This window comes from Sciurus vulgaris, assembly GCF_902686455.1.
Source record: "Sciurus vulgaris genome assembly, chromosome: 5".
Taxonomy (NCBI): Eukaryota; Metazoa; Chordata; class Mammalia; order Rodentia; family Sciuridae; genus Sciurus; species Sciurus vulgaris.
The window spans coordinates 160,962,918-160,980,392 of record NC_136465.1 but is presented as its reverse complement, the minus strand read 5'-3'; the positions used below and the strand labels follow the sequence as shown (position 1 = coordinate 160,980,392).

Genomic DNA, 17,475 nt, shown 5'->3' with positions numbered 1-17,475 from the left:
TGTGATAGCAAAAAAAAAAAAGGCAGAATAAAGATAATAAATCCTCCTTCTTTACTGGGGATTTAATTCATAATGTCCATAAGCCATCCCAAAGATAAGGGCCAAAGCATTATTTAATAGAGCAACTAGATGGATAAAAAGAGTTTTTATTCGAAAAATACAAGTCCGAAATACTTGAGTGTGCTTTGTGGGAGTCAAGTGACGTTTTTGAAATGAAGATACTGTAAAAAAAAAAAAGTTTTATTTCTCTGCCTGCTTAGAAACTTCAGAGTTTTTAATTAATTTATCTTATCTTTAAAGTAAATAGATTTGTTTCAGGGGTACTTTCGTGGAACTATAAAATTAAATATAATTTAACATAGATGAAATTAGAAGCTAAATTAAATATCCATATTTGGTGTGACAGGAGAACTTGAGAATGCTAGACGTCAAGTGTTTAATTGCTGGAGTAGTACCAAGACCACAGTCAGAGATGTGTCCTTCAACTTGAATATCAGAGCTAGCAGCAAAGGGATGGATACTCTTCATCATCTCAGTCAGTCAGTTCTGGGACAAAATTGACTGAGTTAAAATAGGTGCAAAATTTTCTACTTAATTATGTTTTAAAATTTACACAAGAAAAAGAATTTACACAAGACCTTGGGTTTCAGAAAGTCATATCAGTCCAGTGGTGTTCAAAACTTAATGCTAGATGTAAGCAATGGAGCCTATTTTAAGAAGCCATTCTGGATCAGTGCATCGTATCACCATTATTGGGGTTTGTTTTTCTTTTATTTTGGTACAGAATCTTCTGGTGCCTTCCAATGCCTAAATTCTTCCACAATTGTGATTTGTGCACTTGAATGAGTATCTACTTTTTCAGGCTAATGATGGGTTTTAGTAAGGTGTTTTTCCAGCTCTAGAAACAAGGACTTCCCAAGTTTTTATTCTCTCAAAATGTCTCCTCTGCCCACATGGAGAGTGAGTGATCATGAGCTTACAGTCTACTCTGCTTTCCTCCTCTTGGTTCCTGTTCCAAATCTTGTCCCCTATTTCTTCTTCTATCATAAAACTTATTAAGGTTGTAATGAACCCTCACTGCCTCTGATGCCTCTAGTCCTCCTCATTCTTTCTCTACCAGCTGTAAATAGGTTTCCAATACCTTCCACTCTATGGTCATGGTTTGCAATTTATGGTCTAGGACCAACATCTGCATCACTTGGGATCTTGATAAAAATGCAAATTATCAAGCTATATTTTAAATCTATTGAGTCATAAATGCTGGAGATGGATCCAGTGATCTGCATTTTTAAAAGTCCTCTAATGATCCAGATGCACATTGGAGAACCACCTCTATGCAGACTGCCATCATGGAGATAATCAACATCTTCTACATATCCCCAATACATGCTCATTTCTCATCATTCAGAAGTTGAAGACTCCACCTCCTTACAGAAACTCATTCTTAGTGCATTTGACACTGCCCACCCTTGCTTCTCCTTCTATTCTCAAATGTTCTTTCTCAACCTCCTCTGTCTCCTTTGGTTCCCTTGCTAAGGAGTTGCTATTGATCTTCTTCACTCTTTACATCCTTTACCAAGAAATTCCATACCCTCCTCTGATTAAGGTCATGACTTCTATGCCACTGATTTACAAATTAGATTCCCCTTGCTTTGACTACTTTACCATCAGTTCCAAAGGCCTCCAGGACATCAGCCCCTCAAAGACCTCTGTGAGTTATAATGCAGAATTACTGAAAGAAAAATCACCCTCTTCCTCCCTCACCACGCCCGCATTTCTGATGGATTTCCATTCATCTGTTACCTTCAACAATATTTTCATAATCGCTTAAGTGTGAAAACCTGCTTCTTCCCAACTTTCAATGTTTCAATCCTAGCCAAGTGCTAAAATCTTTTGCCTATGATGCCACAGTCTCACTCACATATTTTGCACTTTTGTTCTGTAGATTATTTTTTGTCTCTCCAGGGGAAGAACTATGATCAAAGAGAAAAAAGCTAAAGAGAGAAAAATTGTGGCTTAGTTTAAGGAAGAATTTTCTGACTGTCAGAACTGCTCACAAATGGCTAGGGAAGTCTCTGTGTCTCCAGAGGCGTTCAAACAAGGACTGATCAAGATTAAATATCTGATGAGTGGTTGGACTTGAAGACATTGACATTTCATACAACCTCAAGATTCTGTTTCTTGTTATCACCATTTTCTTTTAAAAACTCATTATCCATCCATCCCTCCTTCACTGTTTGGGCAAATGTTTCTGTTCTAAGTGTGTCTGACACTTTAGGCAGACATGGTTTTTCTAAGCTTCTTTCATTTCCTTTCTTTCTACTCCCTTCCTCATACATGTGTATGGAGTTTCATGAATGCATTCATCCCACCTCCTATATACTAGGTACAGAAAATACAGAATCGAATGTGCCATCCTTGCCTTTAAATATTATCCATACGGGGAGATGGATATCCACATCATAGAGTATAGCATGGGTGGTGATGGAGCCAACTGGGTGCAGTGAGACAACAGAAGAGAGGCATCATTTAACCTGGTCAAAAATTCCAAATGCGTGGACCGAGTTTTGAGGACAGTGTAGATGTTACTTTCATGAACAAGTTGGGAAAGGACCACCAAGAAGCAAGTGCCAGTATAAGCAAGGATATGTAAACCCCGGTGAGAATAATGTCTTTGGGAACCATGAGTAGTTCAATATTGATGGAGCAAAGAGTGATGGGAAGAGAGATATGGGTGAAGGCAGTTTATCAAGTGCTGTGTTTAAGTTAAGTCTTTTATTTTCATTACTGTGGAGCAACCACCATGAGACTTGATCAGATTTGCTACTCAAGGAAGATGACTACAGTTTGGAAGGAGATCAGAAGAGAAGCAGGAAGATAAACTGATGTGAAATAGGCAATGGTAGTGGGAATGAAGAGTGATAAATGAATTTGAGAAATTTTCATGGGACAGCATCTGCAGAACCTGAGAGGCTGACTGAAAGGGGGGTAGGACATCTAGAATGACCCTGAGGTTTCGACTGTATGACTGTGCAAATAGTGGAGACTGTATAGAGAATATAAATGCAGAGTATATGGAATACAAATGATTATGTGGCAAGTAAAATCAGAACTTTCCAGAGAGTTAGTGGACTAGTCACAGGACAGAAGAAAGGACAAACAGCTGAGATGGATAATAATTCAGAAGCAGAAAGGGAACAGGAGGTATGCAAAGACAAATCATTCTCATGTCTATTCTAAATAATAATCACTAATAGATAGCATTTTTTGAACAACTTCTATATACCAGGCACCAAATCTCATAGCAACCCTATAGGGTAGAAATTAGTATCTTCATTTTATAAGTGTGAAAACAGGCTCAGTGATGTGAAGTAACTTGCCCAAGGTCATACAGTGCTAATGTAGGTTTTATGATCCCAAAGGATGTGATCTGGTCCCACACATACTGGCTTTACTGAGTGAAGCCTACTTGGCACACTTGGACAAGGGTAAGGCCCACTCTCCATTCCTTTCAGAATCTGGAATAGAGTTCTTCAACATATTGAAATGATATCATGCCCGGACTCAATATTTCCATTGTGCTATCAGAGTTGGGAGGAACTTCTCTTCACTTTATGGTTCTTCCAGGTTTTATTTGATTTTGGTTTTTATTCATACCATCTATAGTCAGTCAAGTCCCTAATTTGGGGGGAATGTATAGATTAATCTGTCATATGGATCAGAGGTTTTCAAAACATGGTCCAGGACTAGCAGCATTCTCCTCAGCTAGGCACCTGTTAGAAAAATTCTTTGGTCCTACCACAGACCTACAGAATCAGAAACTTGGGGTGGGCAGGGAACTCAGAATCTGTGCTTTAATAGCCTTCCAGGTGATTCTGATGCTAGTTGAAGTTTGAGAACTTTGTACCAGGCTGTTACAGAATATCATTATTACATGAAAAGGCACTAATCTGAATTGTGGTGAATACAAATGCCACATCTACTGCCTAATGAAAGACCTGCTAATGAGATTGTTGCACAGGGAAGTTTTGAGAAACCACAACATTTGAGTTTCTTTGGAAGTTAATTCTCACACCATACTGCATTGAGTGCATGTGCCCTGGAGAAAATCCATCAAAACACATCAAAACCCAGGGCATGTGCCCTGCAGAAAACCCACCAAAACACGTTACTCTTTTACTTACCACTCTGCATAGCATATACATGGAATGAACCTGAATACCAAATCTCACAGGACTAAATTAACCATAGGATTTTCAGAGAAACTCCATGAATCCCTGGTTTAACCATCAATTCAACTCAGGGTGAATGGAAATATAAGGCCAATTAAGATTTTAAAATTAGATTTACCAGCCATCACCATGAAGTCCAATTAAGGGACATCATTGTTCCCTTTTTCCTTGGTCTCTCATAAAACAAAGAAAAACAAACTTGGGAAGGATATAAAGTACCATAAAATAAATCTTCATTCAGTTCGTTCTCTCTCTCTTGCTATCTCTCTTCAATAGTGAGGGTTGGAAGAGTTCCCAGGTAAGGCTATGTATCTGCATACTTCATTAACACAATGTTACTAACACAGGGGAAGACTTCACCCACTGCGGGGGTAGCCATTAGCTTTGCAAGATGACTATCTGTACCTGAAGCTTTTAAATTACATATCTGTGAGGGAGGAATCCGTATGAAAATAAAATACAAAAAAAAAAAAAAACTCCAGGCCAAAAGATGCTCTAAATAACTGGGATTTTTGGTAATTTGTCCAACAAAATGGGCTTTAAAAACAGCCACAACACACCTGCAGATGAAATGCATCCTCCCAAGTGTGGAGGGGTCATGGAGAAGGCCTTGAGAAGGGGACATTATCATCTTTTCTTTTTGGGGGGTGATAACCCAAAACAGCTGTTTTTGGAGTATGCATGACAGTGTTTTTCCATTTGACATCTTCCCAGGCTTGTAGCTCCTTGTCACTGTTGGAGTACATAGACCAGCAGACAGACAAGCATTCATCATGACAGAGCATGCTACTAACCTGCTCATGAACTTGTACCGGCGGGGCAGGTAATAGATTTTTCTCCTGGAAGAACAGCAAAAATGAAGCCAGTCGAGAAGAAAACCCATCGTCAGTTACAGTTTGAACTAGCAAGGAAGGAAAGGAGATTGAAGATAGAAGCCTGTAAGAGGTGAAGAAGAAAAAACTAAAAAGAGATTAACAGTGAGAAATGTAGTAGGAACATGGGGCACGCGTTTTTGAGTTATGAAATCTTAAGAGGCACTTTCGTGGCTCCTTCTCCCTGTCCTTATTACCATAATTGTTTTTATGGTTGCCTCTTCCCTACAAAATGTGTGCGCTGTGATGATTTGGAGTGGATGACATTTGCACAGAATTGGCTGAGGTCAGCTTTTTTCTAGGGAAACACAGAGATGGATTAAGGGGCAACACGCATAATTTAATAGGCACACTATTGTATTAAAGCAATGTTGATACAGCTTTTAAGTTTACAGAATACTTTTCTCACAATTTAGACTGGGGTAATATAAGAAATATGTATTTTCACAACCAGTATGGGAAGGACACTAACTTATCAGCGTCAACACACAGCTATAAATAACCACCAGGAGCATACTGCCTGATCACTGGTTTGGGTTAAAGGTGAATTAAGCAGGTATACAACCAAGGTATACAAGGTACACAAAAACAGTTTTAAAAATCCGATTGAGTAAGGATCTTTCATGCCTCTGTATATTTACATTTTTTAAAAAATCTTAAAAATGAACATTGTGGTTATAGTTTGAAAGGAGAGTATAAGTATTATATATGTTATTAAAATGCAATTTCTTTTCAATATTTCAGTCTTCAACCAATGAAGCAGTAATGAAACCATTGTGGTTTATATGTGTTCTGAGCTATTACTGAGCTATTTCAATTTTGGAAAATGGGAAATTTATATGTTATAAAATATATTTCATAATTGTGACAATAATTATAGGGACAATAAAAAGATCAGTGGTTGCCAGGGGTTTGGGACAAGGAAGAGGAATGAATAGAGGAAGTGCAGGACATTTTTATGACAGCATTTTCCTTGTTATACTGTAATGGGAGAAACATGGTGGTATGCATGTGTCAAAACCTAAAGAATTGTACAACGTGCGGGAACCCTAAACAAACCACAGTCTAGTTAAAAATTATAAATTTAAATTAAAATTTAAAATTAAAATTTAAATTATAAATTTAAAATATACATTTAAATTAAAAATTATAAATCAGTATCAGTCCATTAGTTAACAAATATACTATACTTATCTAAGATGATTATAAGGAGATTGTGAGGTGAGGAGGGTTATATGAGAATGTTGTGCATTGTATGCTCAATAATTTGTAGACCAATAAATGCTTTAAAAATAAAGTCTACTAACATTTTAAAGCTATATCCATGGACATAAGTATTTAAGAAGCAGGTTTCATTGGCAATTTCCCATAAGAAGTCTACTCTTCAATTTCTTTTTAAATACTGTTGTGTAAAATATCCAAGGAGACTAAACCTGAGATTCAGAAGTACAGAAAAAAATACAGATAAAATTCTTTGGGACATTGAAATTAAGTCAAACTGATGTTTGTATATTTTATTGAAATATAGTGGGGAAATTCTCCTTTGGAAATGCAATCATCTCCTTAGGCTAGAGTTACATGTTTGAAATTGTGGACAAGATAATAGCAGAAATTTTAAAAATTCATCAGGTTATAACAAATGAAGCTTTGCTTAGATAAAATCACAACAATGTTAATGAGATCAATTACTGTTACACACATTAAAAGTGTTTTCTTCTAACATTGCTGTTCTTCAGGAATTTCTACATTAAAAAGATTATTATTTGCATTCATTTGCATTTTATTTGCTTGGATCACATTCTCTTACTGCTGCTTGGAGGTGGCACTTTTCTGCCACCTAATGAGCATGCAGAAATGTTTCCTATGATGAGCCAGTCCTTTCAGATGTGAATCCTTAAAGGTACTAAGGGAACCTGCTTTGCACAAACATTGCTCAAGTTTTCAATCTCCTTAGGTTCTTTGTTACAGAAGTGTTTTTTGGCAGAAGGTTTTGTGAGATTTATACTGAGGAAGGAGTTTTGATTTCTATGAGCATATTTTGTAGCAGTTTCTTTCACTTTTGGTTCTTAATATGGCATTAATCCATATTAGATAGTTACTATACCATTGATAAATACCTGGATTTAATTATTTTAGTATAGTAGTTTTTAATGAAAACTAAATCGATTTTTTTCTCATTGCACATATGAATATTTTTAATTCTTGAGCATACAGATTTCCTTTTTAACACTTTAAATATAAAAATAAATCATAAGATCAAAACTATGTTTATCTTTTCTGAGAATTTTGCCTCCAGGAAAACAGATGCTAGACATCCCAGTCTTTATTCTTACTTGGTATTAGGACATAAAGACCAATAAACCAAGAAAATAAACTGCATCTGGGAGATACATTAAAGGTCTATGAATGAAAATTGTCCTTCTCTCAATATGTCCTTAATTTCTCTTTGTCTCTGTGAATGTAACTGATTCCTAGTCTCCATAACTTTCCAAAATCCATTAAGAGTTATTTGTAAAACTTATACCAGTTTGCCTAATTCCTGTCACATGACTTGAACTTACCAACATAACACAAACCCAAAGTACTTAATGCAACTTTGGAACTGTGCTTGGTACTAAATTACCCCACCTCATTTAGCAGATTCCATTCTGAATCCCCTCACTGTCACACACGTCTTGGCATTTATAGTTTCAGGTTTAATGTCTTATTTTATTTCCATATAGCTAATGACAATCACTTTTTCTTAATCCATAGGGAAGATAATGATAATCACTGTGAGATGAGGGTAAATAATCCTCACAAATAACTCAGCAATCCACATGAAGTATTTTATATTCCCCTTGGAACAAATATCCATACTTGTGTTTGCACAGTATTTACAATGTCTTAAATTTAAAAGTAGGTTGTTTAAAAAAAAAAAAAAAAAAAACTACACATCACATTTTCATGAAATTTCTTGGTCTTGTTTATTTGGAAGTAAATTTTAATGTTTTTCTGGAAGGGACTGGTCAGTAAAGAGCACATGCCTAGAAGTCTGGCTGTTCAAAATAACAATTCATGGGATTCCCAGAAATGGCACTTTTAAAATGAAAATTCCACTTTGGAAATGCTTTTTTTTTTTTTAATCACAGGCACTTGAAATATCTGTCTGCTAGGGATTGAATTAGGTAGAAATTGTCACCAAAAGCCATGAAATCACCACTGGCCACGAAGGCTTATTTGCATTTCCTAAACATTTGAAGGATTTTCTCCTTGAATAGCTTTCTAGTCTGTACTTCAGTTCTATTTCTTCTGAGAGAAGAGAATATTAGTGCAGCAGCAGGAGTGGGGGAAATACATTTACACCTACCTGAAAGGCATCCTTACATTCATTTGTTCTGCATATCTTCCAAGGACTTCCCATGGGGCATGCAACTTCACAAAGATAATGTCACTATTTATTAGAGAGGACTGAAATAGAAAAAAGAAACTAAATTGAAAAGTACATCCAAATCTCCCGCAGTTTAAATTGAGTTGGAACTCAGAACACATGAACTTGAATGGAGTTTATGATTTGGGACATTTTTCAGCAATGAGTCAGCCCCTTAAATGTGCATATATTCATTCAACAAATATCCCACTGTGTCAGGCACTGGAGCCCCAGCTGTGAACAAGAGAGGTGGCATTTACATTCTACAAAAACAATAGAAAAGACATGGGAGAAGTCAAGTTTAAAAGAAAAATTCAGATAATGATGAGGGTTCTGAAGATAAATACTGGGAGAAGGAGTCATAGGGAGGACACATGCTACTTTGGACAAGGGTTCAAAGAAAGCCCTCTCTGTGGAGATGACCTGTGAGCTGAGACCTAAGGGAGTGTGGGAACATGTGTTCTGGGTGCAGAGGGTGTGATAAGGGGAATTGTTCAGGGTGTTCAAGGGACAGAAAAGAAAGAAAAATGGCTGCTGTGTCTGAAGTAGAGAAGAGGCAGGAAGAGAGCAGAAACAGAGCAGGCAGCGCTTCTCAGGCCACTGGTCTTTATTTTCAGGACACAGGGAGTTGTCCAAAGTGTTCAAAGATCACTGGGGCTTCTTTGTGGAGAACAAATTATAAGGGCGAGTTGTATAGGAAACAAGAGGAGAAAACCTCTTAATCATCCAGGCGAGAGTAAATTTAGTGGAAGGTGGAGATGGAGAGACCAGCGAGAGGTGAGATTTGAATCTGGGTTGGCGTTGGGTCAGGCAAAGCTTTTTCAAAGGACTGTGTTCTTTGGCCCAAAGCCTTTGCCTCCTCTGGGACTTTTATCTACACAGAATTTGGACAGAGAAGTAAACTAAGACTTCATAACCTGATAACCACCCAACAGGTTTTGGTCTCTGCCCCTGGCAGGAAGGACATGAAGAACCAATTAGGATATATTGTTTTTTCAGTGCCACCTCCCAGGGAGAGAGGTGGATTGTGGAAGGACGAGACAACAGTGAGCCAAACCAGTTTAGATTATTAAAGTGGCTGCGTATTTATCCAGATCTTTCACATGTAGACCACAGGTCACTTAAATTTTCATAATTTAAGACTAATTTTTTTTTTTCTCAGTTGACAAAAATAGAGACTCAACTTTATGGTCTCTTTGGGGCAAATCTGCACTTCAAGGATTTTTTTTAAATTGCAGATGATATGCAATTGTAATTCATACCTAATACTTTAAGGCAGCTTCTTCTTGGTGGGTTTATAAATGCAGTGCTTAATTTATACAAACTAATCAAGATATTATGCAAATCAAACTGGTCATCAAACTGGTATCAACCACAGTGTAAGAGACTCTGGTGTGATGCCAAAATTCCTATGCGTAGGAAGGTCACTGCCCAGGTCCATAGTAGTGGTGGGCATACTCTGATATTGTTCTAAACACTTTCTGGCTTTAGGTTGAAACGAGGTTTTACCTTTCAGCTTGGAACAAGTAGTGTCCTGAGTATTATCTCTCTGAGGACAAGAAATGGTCTGTAATTCTGGTCCTAGCAGAGTGCCTAATACAGAGGGAACACACACCAATATTTGTGCATGATCCATGATATGGTTAGCAAGGTGTGAACAGTTAGACCTGGCCCAGGTGAATGCTGTTAAGTCCTGTGAAACAGAAGTGACTGTCACTGAAACCAACACAGCAGCTTATGGTGAATGATGTATCTGCTCAAGGAATGGACAAGCCAGGAACAACTGAACCAGTACTCTCAGTAAAACTGATTTTTTTGTTCAGTAAATTACTACGTTCAATTCTCCTTACACAGGTGCTTCAAGTTAAGTGGTCAAGGGGGCACAAATGAGTTCATGGGCTAGAATACCCATAAACAACATATAGAAACACACACACACACACACACACACACACACACACACACCACCACCACCACCACTGATGCCTTGGTGATCTCAAATGGTCCCCTAGCTTAACAGAAGCATTTTGGCTTTGGAAAAGACCTAGTACACAATTTTCAAAGTTATAAAGCAGAAGGGAGAATCAATAGAAATAATTTCCCCCAAATGGTTGGGGAAATAGGGTTGGTTTTGTGGCTTCTTCAACTGGAAATTTTAATTGAGATAGTGAATTCTTTAAATTCACCTAGGTACTAGAATTTGGATCTTGAATGTTCCTTAGAAACCCATGTGTTGAGTTTTTGTCCCTAACATTTGGCGTTGTGGGGAGGTGATGGAACCCTTAGGGCATGGAGCCTATTGGAATAAAGTTAGGTCATTGTGTCCTTGAAGTGAATTTTGAGATGCTGGCGCCTTCCTGTTTCTCTTTTGCTTCCTGGCTGTCAAAGAGCAGCTCTGCTCTACCACTTGCTCCCCATCATGATGTGCTGCCTCATAGCAAGCTCAAAAGCCATGGAATCAACTTGGACTGAAACCATGAGCCAAAATAAATGCTTACTCCTTTATAAGTTGATTATTTCAGGTATTTTGTCATAGCAACACAAAGCTGACTAACACACTAGGTTTCCTTTAAGTTTTTTTTTTTTTTTTTTAATCTGTCTTGCTGGGACAGGATAAAATTGTGCAACAAAGGAAGAAAAAACATAGGAATGTGATTGACTCAGAATCTGACTGATTAAAAAATCAAACAAATCTGAATTTACAGCAGAATATACTTCTTAGAGTATACTCTCTCCATGGATTTACTGTGACTGCTTGTTCTACAGAAAATAAACTTTCTAATGGAAAAAATATATCATTTTGGACATTCTCCAAAAATGTATGAAAACATTAAAGAGAATACATTAAAATATTCCACTTAAGGGACATTTTAAATGTCATATTTCTATGTGTGGAAAAGTCGAGTTCATTATCTTGAACACATACTGTGTCAACTAAAATTCTAACGTGTGATCTCCTATTTTCTGCATAAAAACATACTTTATTTTTATTTATTCAGCCTCACATAAAAAACTTAATTTGTATAGTTCAATAATAATGACAAAAATTATGCCATCATTTTACTTATTTATAGTGCTTTGTAATTGTCAAAGCACTTTCACATGTTGCCTTGGTTTATTCCCAAAGTTGTGAGAAAGGTTTCCTTTGATGTCTTAGAGGAGGAGGAAGAGATGGGATAAATGACTTGCTCATGGACACTCTGAACGTTTGTCCCAGGCAGAGATGATTCCACACCCACAAGCATCAGTCAGCTCTTCCTGTGACAAATACCCGAGAAAAGCAATTCAGAGGAGGAAGAGAGATTTATTTTGGCTCATAGTTTCAGTCCATGGTCACCTGGCTCCACAGCATAAACACCATGGCAGAAGGGTTTGGTGGCACAAAGCAGTTCATCTCATGACAACTGGGATTCAGAGAGAGAAGAAGAGACTGCAGACAAGATACATCCTTCCAGAGCACACCACCAGAGACCTACTTCCTTTTCCTAGCTCCCACCTATTGAAAGGCTTCCCCACCTCCCAATGTCATCAATCTATTCATGGATTGGACCACCAGAGCCCTCATGATCCAATCACTTCCCCAAAGCCCCACCTCTGAACATTGCTGCACTGGGGACCAAGCCTTCAAACAATGAGCCTTTGGGGGACCTCATATACAAATCATAACACCACATCTTGTGATGTACTTGTGAATTTTATCTAATAACATCTGAGGTTAGTCTATGGCTTTGTACATGTATTTTAAATGCCTATTCTCTGAATTGTTCCATGACCAGTTTATACAAACTAATCTTAAGAGAATTTCATATTTTAGAAAACAAAGCAACCCAAACAGGGCACTCCTGTAGTGTAAAGCAAATTTAGGCTACTCATGAATTGAGATTGGATTGAGGGCTATTAAATTTATTTTGTAATCTTGAGGAAAAAAATGTTAATTGAATTCCCTCGAATGATATGATTCATGAGTTTTGTGAGTGAGTGTGTGTGTGTGTGTGTGTGTGTGCATGTGCACTTGCCTGTGTGCACATACATGTGTGGGTGTCCTTTTTCCAGGCTTGTGGGAATAAGTTAGTGTGTGGAACTTATTATTTATATTCAAAATTTCAAGGAGGATCTGAGAAGTTATGGCTTATTGCTTGTTACTGCATACCAACTGAACTTCAGATCTGAAAAATAAATGTGAAACAGATGATTACTAATTACATGGCCCATGTATCACTCTTTTCTTTCCTGCTGAATGATTATGCTGCTGTTTCTAAATAGGTCTTTTCTTGCTGTTCAATATCCCTTTCCACATAAATCCAAGTGTGCAAGTGCCAAAGTGAAGAGAAATGAAAATCATTTTTATGAAACACAGAGTGGTTTCATTAACATACTGCAATAAAAGTCCTTTAGGTTAGAACCTTGGGAAAAGAAAAATGATCATTTAGTGAAGTTTGGAAAAAATATGCATAGAATAATGAGTGGAGAAATTTACAAATCACACAGAAACTATCTGAAACAGAAACAGAAAATATTTCCTCTTGCTTTAATTCAACAACAATATATTGACACCTTCTATGTGCTAGATGCTAGGAATACAAAATTATATAAATCACAATCCTCACCTTGATGTGTAACAATTTTATAAAGGAAGGTTAGATAAAATAGTAGTTTGAAAAAAGAAAGAAAAGAGAGAAAAAATGGCACACCATAAGCAAACCTAACCAATTGAAAGAAGCGTGTTGTGTGTGTGTGTGAATCACATTTCACAGCATGTTTTCATGATTTCTGGTCCTGTTTACTGAGAAGAGGAAATTGAGGAGATTGAGTTTGGGAATGGAGGTAGGGAGGTAGATCATGAACCCAGTTTTGGAAATGCTAAGTTAAAGATGCCCAAGAGAAGATGTTGTGTGGGTAGTTTGATAATGAGTCTGCAGCAGTTGGGGTCAGAGATACAAAGTATGTGTAGCTTGAATACAGGTGATATTTAAAGGATTGGTTGGAATTATGTGGAATAAAGTATAGGTACAGAGCCAGGTGGGCAGCTGTAGTAGGGGTGCCATTTAAGATGCCTATTCTGAGACTGGAAAGCATACATGCATGTTCATATTCTTGTTTACCTCTGTGATCTTCATGAGCTATTTGACCCCTCTGTGCCTCAGTTTGTTCAACTGTAAAATGGGAAAAGACAGCAATACCAATTTGGCAGAATTGTATTAAATGGTACAATATAGGCAAGGTTCTTGCAGAACATCCAAAAATATACTAGTTCTCATTATGTTCAAGTGAGACCACACTATGCACATGTGATGGGAAAAGCAAAGCATTATTACTCATCCTAGTTACAACCTGGGAAAGAGGAAAATAGGGAACTAATATCTGGGAATGATTCACTCATCTTTGGCTACAAGACTCAACCAGAAGAAACCCTGAGAGTAAATCCCCAATTCCTTACTCCAGTCTCTTCAGGATTCTCAGAGCCTCCTAACAGGTTTTTGTATGGCAGCATCCTGTATCCACTCAACAGCACTCAAAACATTCATTAGCTGACTACAATGCATCAGGGATTCTGGTAGTGCTGAACATACCACAGTAAACAGAATTTACAATCTAGAGAGCAAGAGAAAAAAACATTAAGCAACATATAAATGTAGGTTTAAAATCACATTTGAGGGCCCTTGCTTCAAATTGGCTGGTTGCTCTCTAAAGACAAAAGATTCAAGATGGTGTTAGCCATGGGAAGAGCCAAGTGAAAAGGATTCCCAACAGAAGTAACAGCAAATACAAAGACTCAGAGACTCGTACCAGGACCTGAAAGGCCAGGTGACAGGACATTGTACAGTGAGAGGTAGGGGGAGCTAGCTGAAAGGTGGCTAGAGAGGAGGTCTGGGAACAGACCTTGCCAGACCAAGGATCATGAGGCAGGAAGTTTGGATTTTATTTTCTAAGGCTCATGGAAAATCACAAATAGGAGGAATCATTTGTTTTTGAAAGTGTATGCTCAGTATTTTGTGGAGAATGGTTCAGAGGGTGAACAAGAGTAGAAAACTAGATAAGAAAGTTGTCCCAATAGGTCAGGTAACACAAGATGTGACTGGAAACAGTGGAGAAATGAACAAATCTGAGATTTATTGGAGGTAGATTTGAAGGCATTTGGGATTGATCAAGTGAGAAGGATGAGAATAATGTATAGGCTGTTTTCCCTGGAAACTGATGGTAGGTGGTACCTTCTCCTGCAGGTGGAGGGGCTGAAACCATTCAGCTTGTATCAATCTTGTACGGGTGGCAGCACACCTGGATATCACAATGGTCCTTGCAAATGACCACGAGTCCTGTCATACAAGATGTAAGGTAGCATTCACTCCCTCATCCATTTGTCAATCCCACAAGCCTCACTGAGGGCCTACAGTGTGCCAGAGGCTGTTTTGGGTGCTGGGAATCCAGTTGTGAATGAAGCATACCAAACCCCTTTTCTCATGGAACTCAAGTTCTGTTGGGGAGACAGACCCTCAATCAATAGATATAAAATATTTCTGATGGTATGCTTTGAAGAACAGAGAGAGTGAGGAAATAGTAATGGTGGGGAGGAGATGCCACCGCAGATAGAGTGGTGTGGTTAGGCCTTTTGATAAAGCGACATTTAAACAGAGATCGGAAGGAGGCTGTCTCATTATGCAGGGAGAGAACATTCTAGGCAAAGAGAAAAGTAAAAGGCAAAGGCCCTGAGGCATAGATATGTTTGGTGTTTCAATTCATTGAGCATAAAGGTACAAATTCAGGTAGCCACTTGCATCTTTGGTCTGTATCCCCTAAGGTACTAGCTGGATATTACTTCCTCACAATTATGTTGTTATAAGAACAAAGCAGAATCTTCAAAATCTGGGGTGAAAATGAGACATTAACTTTCAATTGGGAACTCAGACAAGCCTCTTGGATGACAAAAATCACAAAGAAATGAGCCAAGAACAGTGGTAAAGGCAGGAGAAGCCATGCAGTGCCTGTGCATTAGTGTTTTAGAGTTTTTACATACATCAAATCGTTTAATCTTCACACTACCTATGAGGTAGGCACTATTCTTATCCTAAGTTATTGCAGATGAGGAACTAAAGCACACAGAGGTGCAGTGCTTTGACTGAGGTCACAGAGTGAATAAGGAATGGAGTCCAGATTCTTATCAATGCACTTGGCTTCAAAGTCAGTCCTCCACAAGAGGAAAGCTGAGGCTCAAGTGAATTTTGCATTTTTACATTTTGCTCATCTACCTGATTCCATTGGCACTTTATTCTTTGGAGAAATGTTTGGTGACATATAGAAGTCCAAGGTACAGCATGTGTGGTTCCCTCTAAACATCCTATAAGGAATGTAAGGCCAGTGGTAAGAGCAATCTTCAAGTCTGATCCTGCCACTCTCTACCAGGTATTTCTGGGTACATTACTTAATTCCTGAGCCTCAGTTTCTACATGTGTTAAATGGGGGAGAAATACCTAACTTGCCAGGTTGTTCTGAAGCTGGAATGGTAGTGTGGTAATAAGTTCAAGAAGTGAGACTGTCCTTCTTCCTCCCTTTAGAGAATGCTTGTTGGACATTCTGGTGATCACAGATGATGCTATGATTTACTGATGTGTCTGGAATTTGGTCGGTAAAACTATGGAGAAATGTACTGTCCTGGAGGGTTGAAGATCTGGAAGAACTCTCTAAGCAATTTCAACTCCTCTCAGGGTGCTGCTATTGAACCAGCTGTGTGTCACCGGGTAAATGACTTACACTTTTCTGAGCTTCAGTTTTCTCTGATAAATGAGGACATATGTTTCCCAAAAGACTTGTTTTTTTTTTCTTTCCTTTTCTTTTCTGTTATTGTTGATTCTCTTAGAGATACATCAAAGTTTGTAAGAAAACAAAAAGCAAAAGAAAAACAAAAAAAAAACTTCAGTTGACTCCAACAATTTCCTCTTTCCCCTCTCTATCTCACAGACACCCACCCACACACACACACACACACATACACCTACTCTGTCATGGTGGTAAGAAACCTCTGAGGTCCTGTACTATTCCAAATGGTCATAATATTAATTCCTTGAAGATGACATTAGCATCAATCACTGGAAATAGGTCTATGAAATGCCCCCCCACAAGGACTCCATCCAGGTTCTAATTTCATTGTACCTGTGCTCCCTAGAAGATTTCATCCCTTTTTAAAGACTTAAGATGTCACCTATAGTCCGATGTTTCTCAAGATTCTTATCTTTATCTTAGACTGCTCTTCCAAGTTCCAGGTTGTCATAGTCAAAGTCCTTGGTTATTTCAGTGGTACAGATTGAATATGTCCAAAATGGGTCCACTTCTTGGCAAAACTGCTCATCTCCATGACTCCAGATTCAGGAAATGGTATAACCTTCCACCGAATGGCTCAAGAGCCAGAGTCATACTTGATTCATTTTTTCCTTACGCCACATTAATCACCAAGCCTTATTGATGCTACTTTTTACATTTATCTTGACTCTGTCTGCTTCCTCATCTTCTGCCACCATCCTCCAATCTCCGTCAGCTGTCTCCTGGCATATTGTAACATAATCATAGCTGGGCTCTCCTTTCATCCTTACCTATGTATTCTCATTGATGTCAGAGATGTCTTTAAAAATGCATTGTGAGCTGGTTTCCAGTGGCTCTCTGGAAAATCAGTAACATAACCAATGTATTCTCTGGCTACTCCCTTATCTTGTGCTACTTTCCCTATCTCTCTGGGCCCCAGACACACTGGGTTTCGTTCCTCTTTCCAAATTTCCAAGGCCCTAATAGTCTCAGAGTCTTCTTACATGCTGGTTCTCTCCTTAATAAATTCACACTCCATTAGTTCTCAGGTCACGGGGCATGGACTTCTAAGAAAGCCCCCACACATAGAAATGCTGAATAAGCACCTGTGTGCTGGAGTGTGGGTAGAGTCTGTGAATATGAAGGGTTAGCACTACTGCATAATTACTAA

The 17,475-nt window shown here is 38.2% G+C and overlaps 1 protein-coding gene across 7 annotated transcripts in view; it reads right to left on the bottom strand.

Annotated features, from left to right (window-relative positions):
• ANO4 (anoctamin 4) overlaps positions 1–17,475 on the bottom strand; it is a 377,561-nt gene that overhangs the window by 118,011 nt on the left and 242,075 nt on the right. For 5 of the 7 annotated variants that reach the window (XM_079141368.1, XM_079141366.1, XM_079141367.1 and 2 more), the window contains 2 exons: positions 8,454–8,554; positions 5,027–5,071 (listed from right to left, as the gene is read on the bottom strand). In XM_079141368.1, the coding sequence (XP_078997494.1) occupies positions 5,027–5,071; positions 8,454–8,554 (146 nt within the window). Of the gene's footprint in view, positions 1–5,026; positions 5,169–8,453; positions 8,557–17,475 lie in introns of those variants that run through there. The other 2 variants (XM_079141371.1, XM_079141372.1) reach the window with 2 other exon arrangements.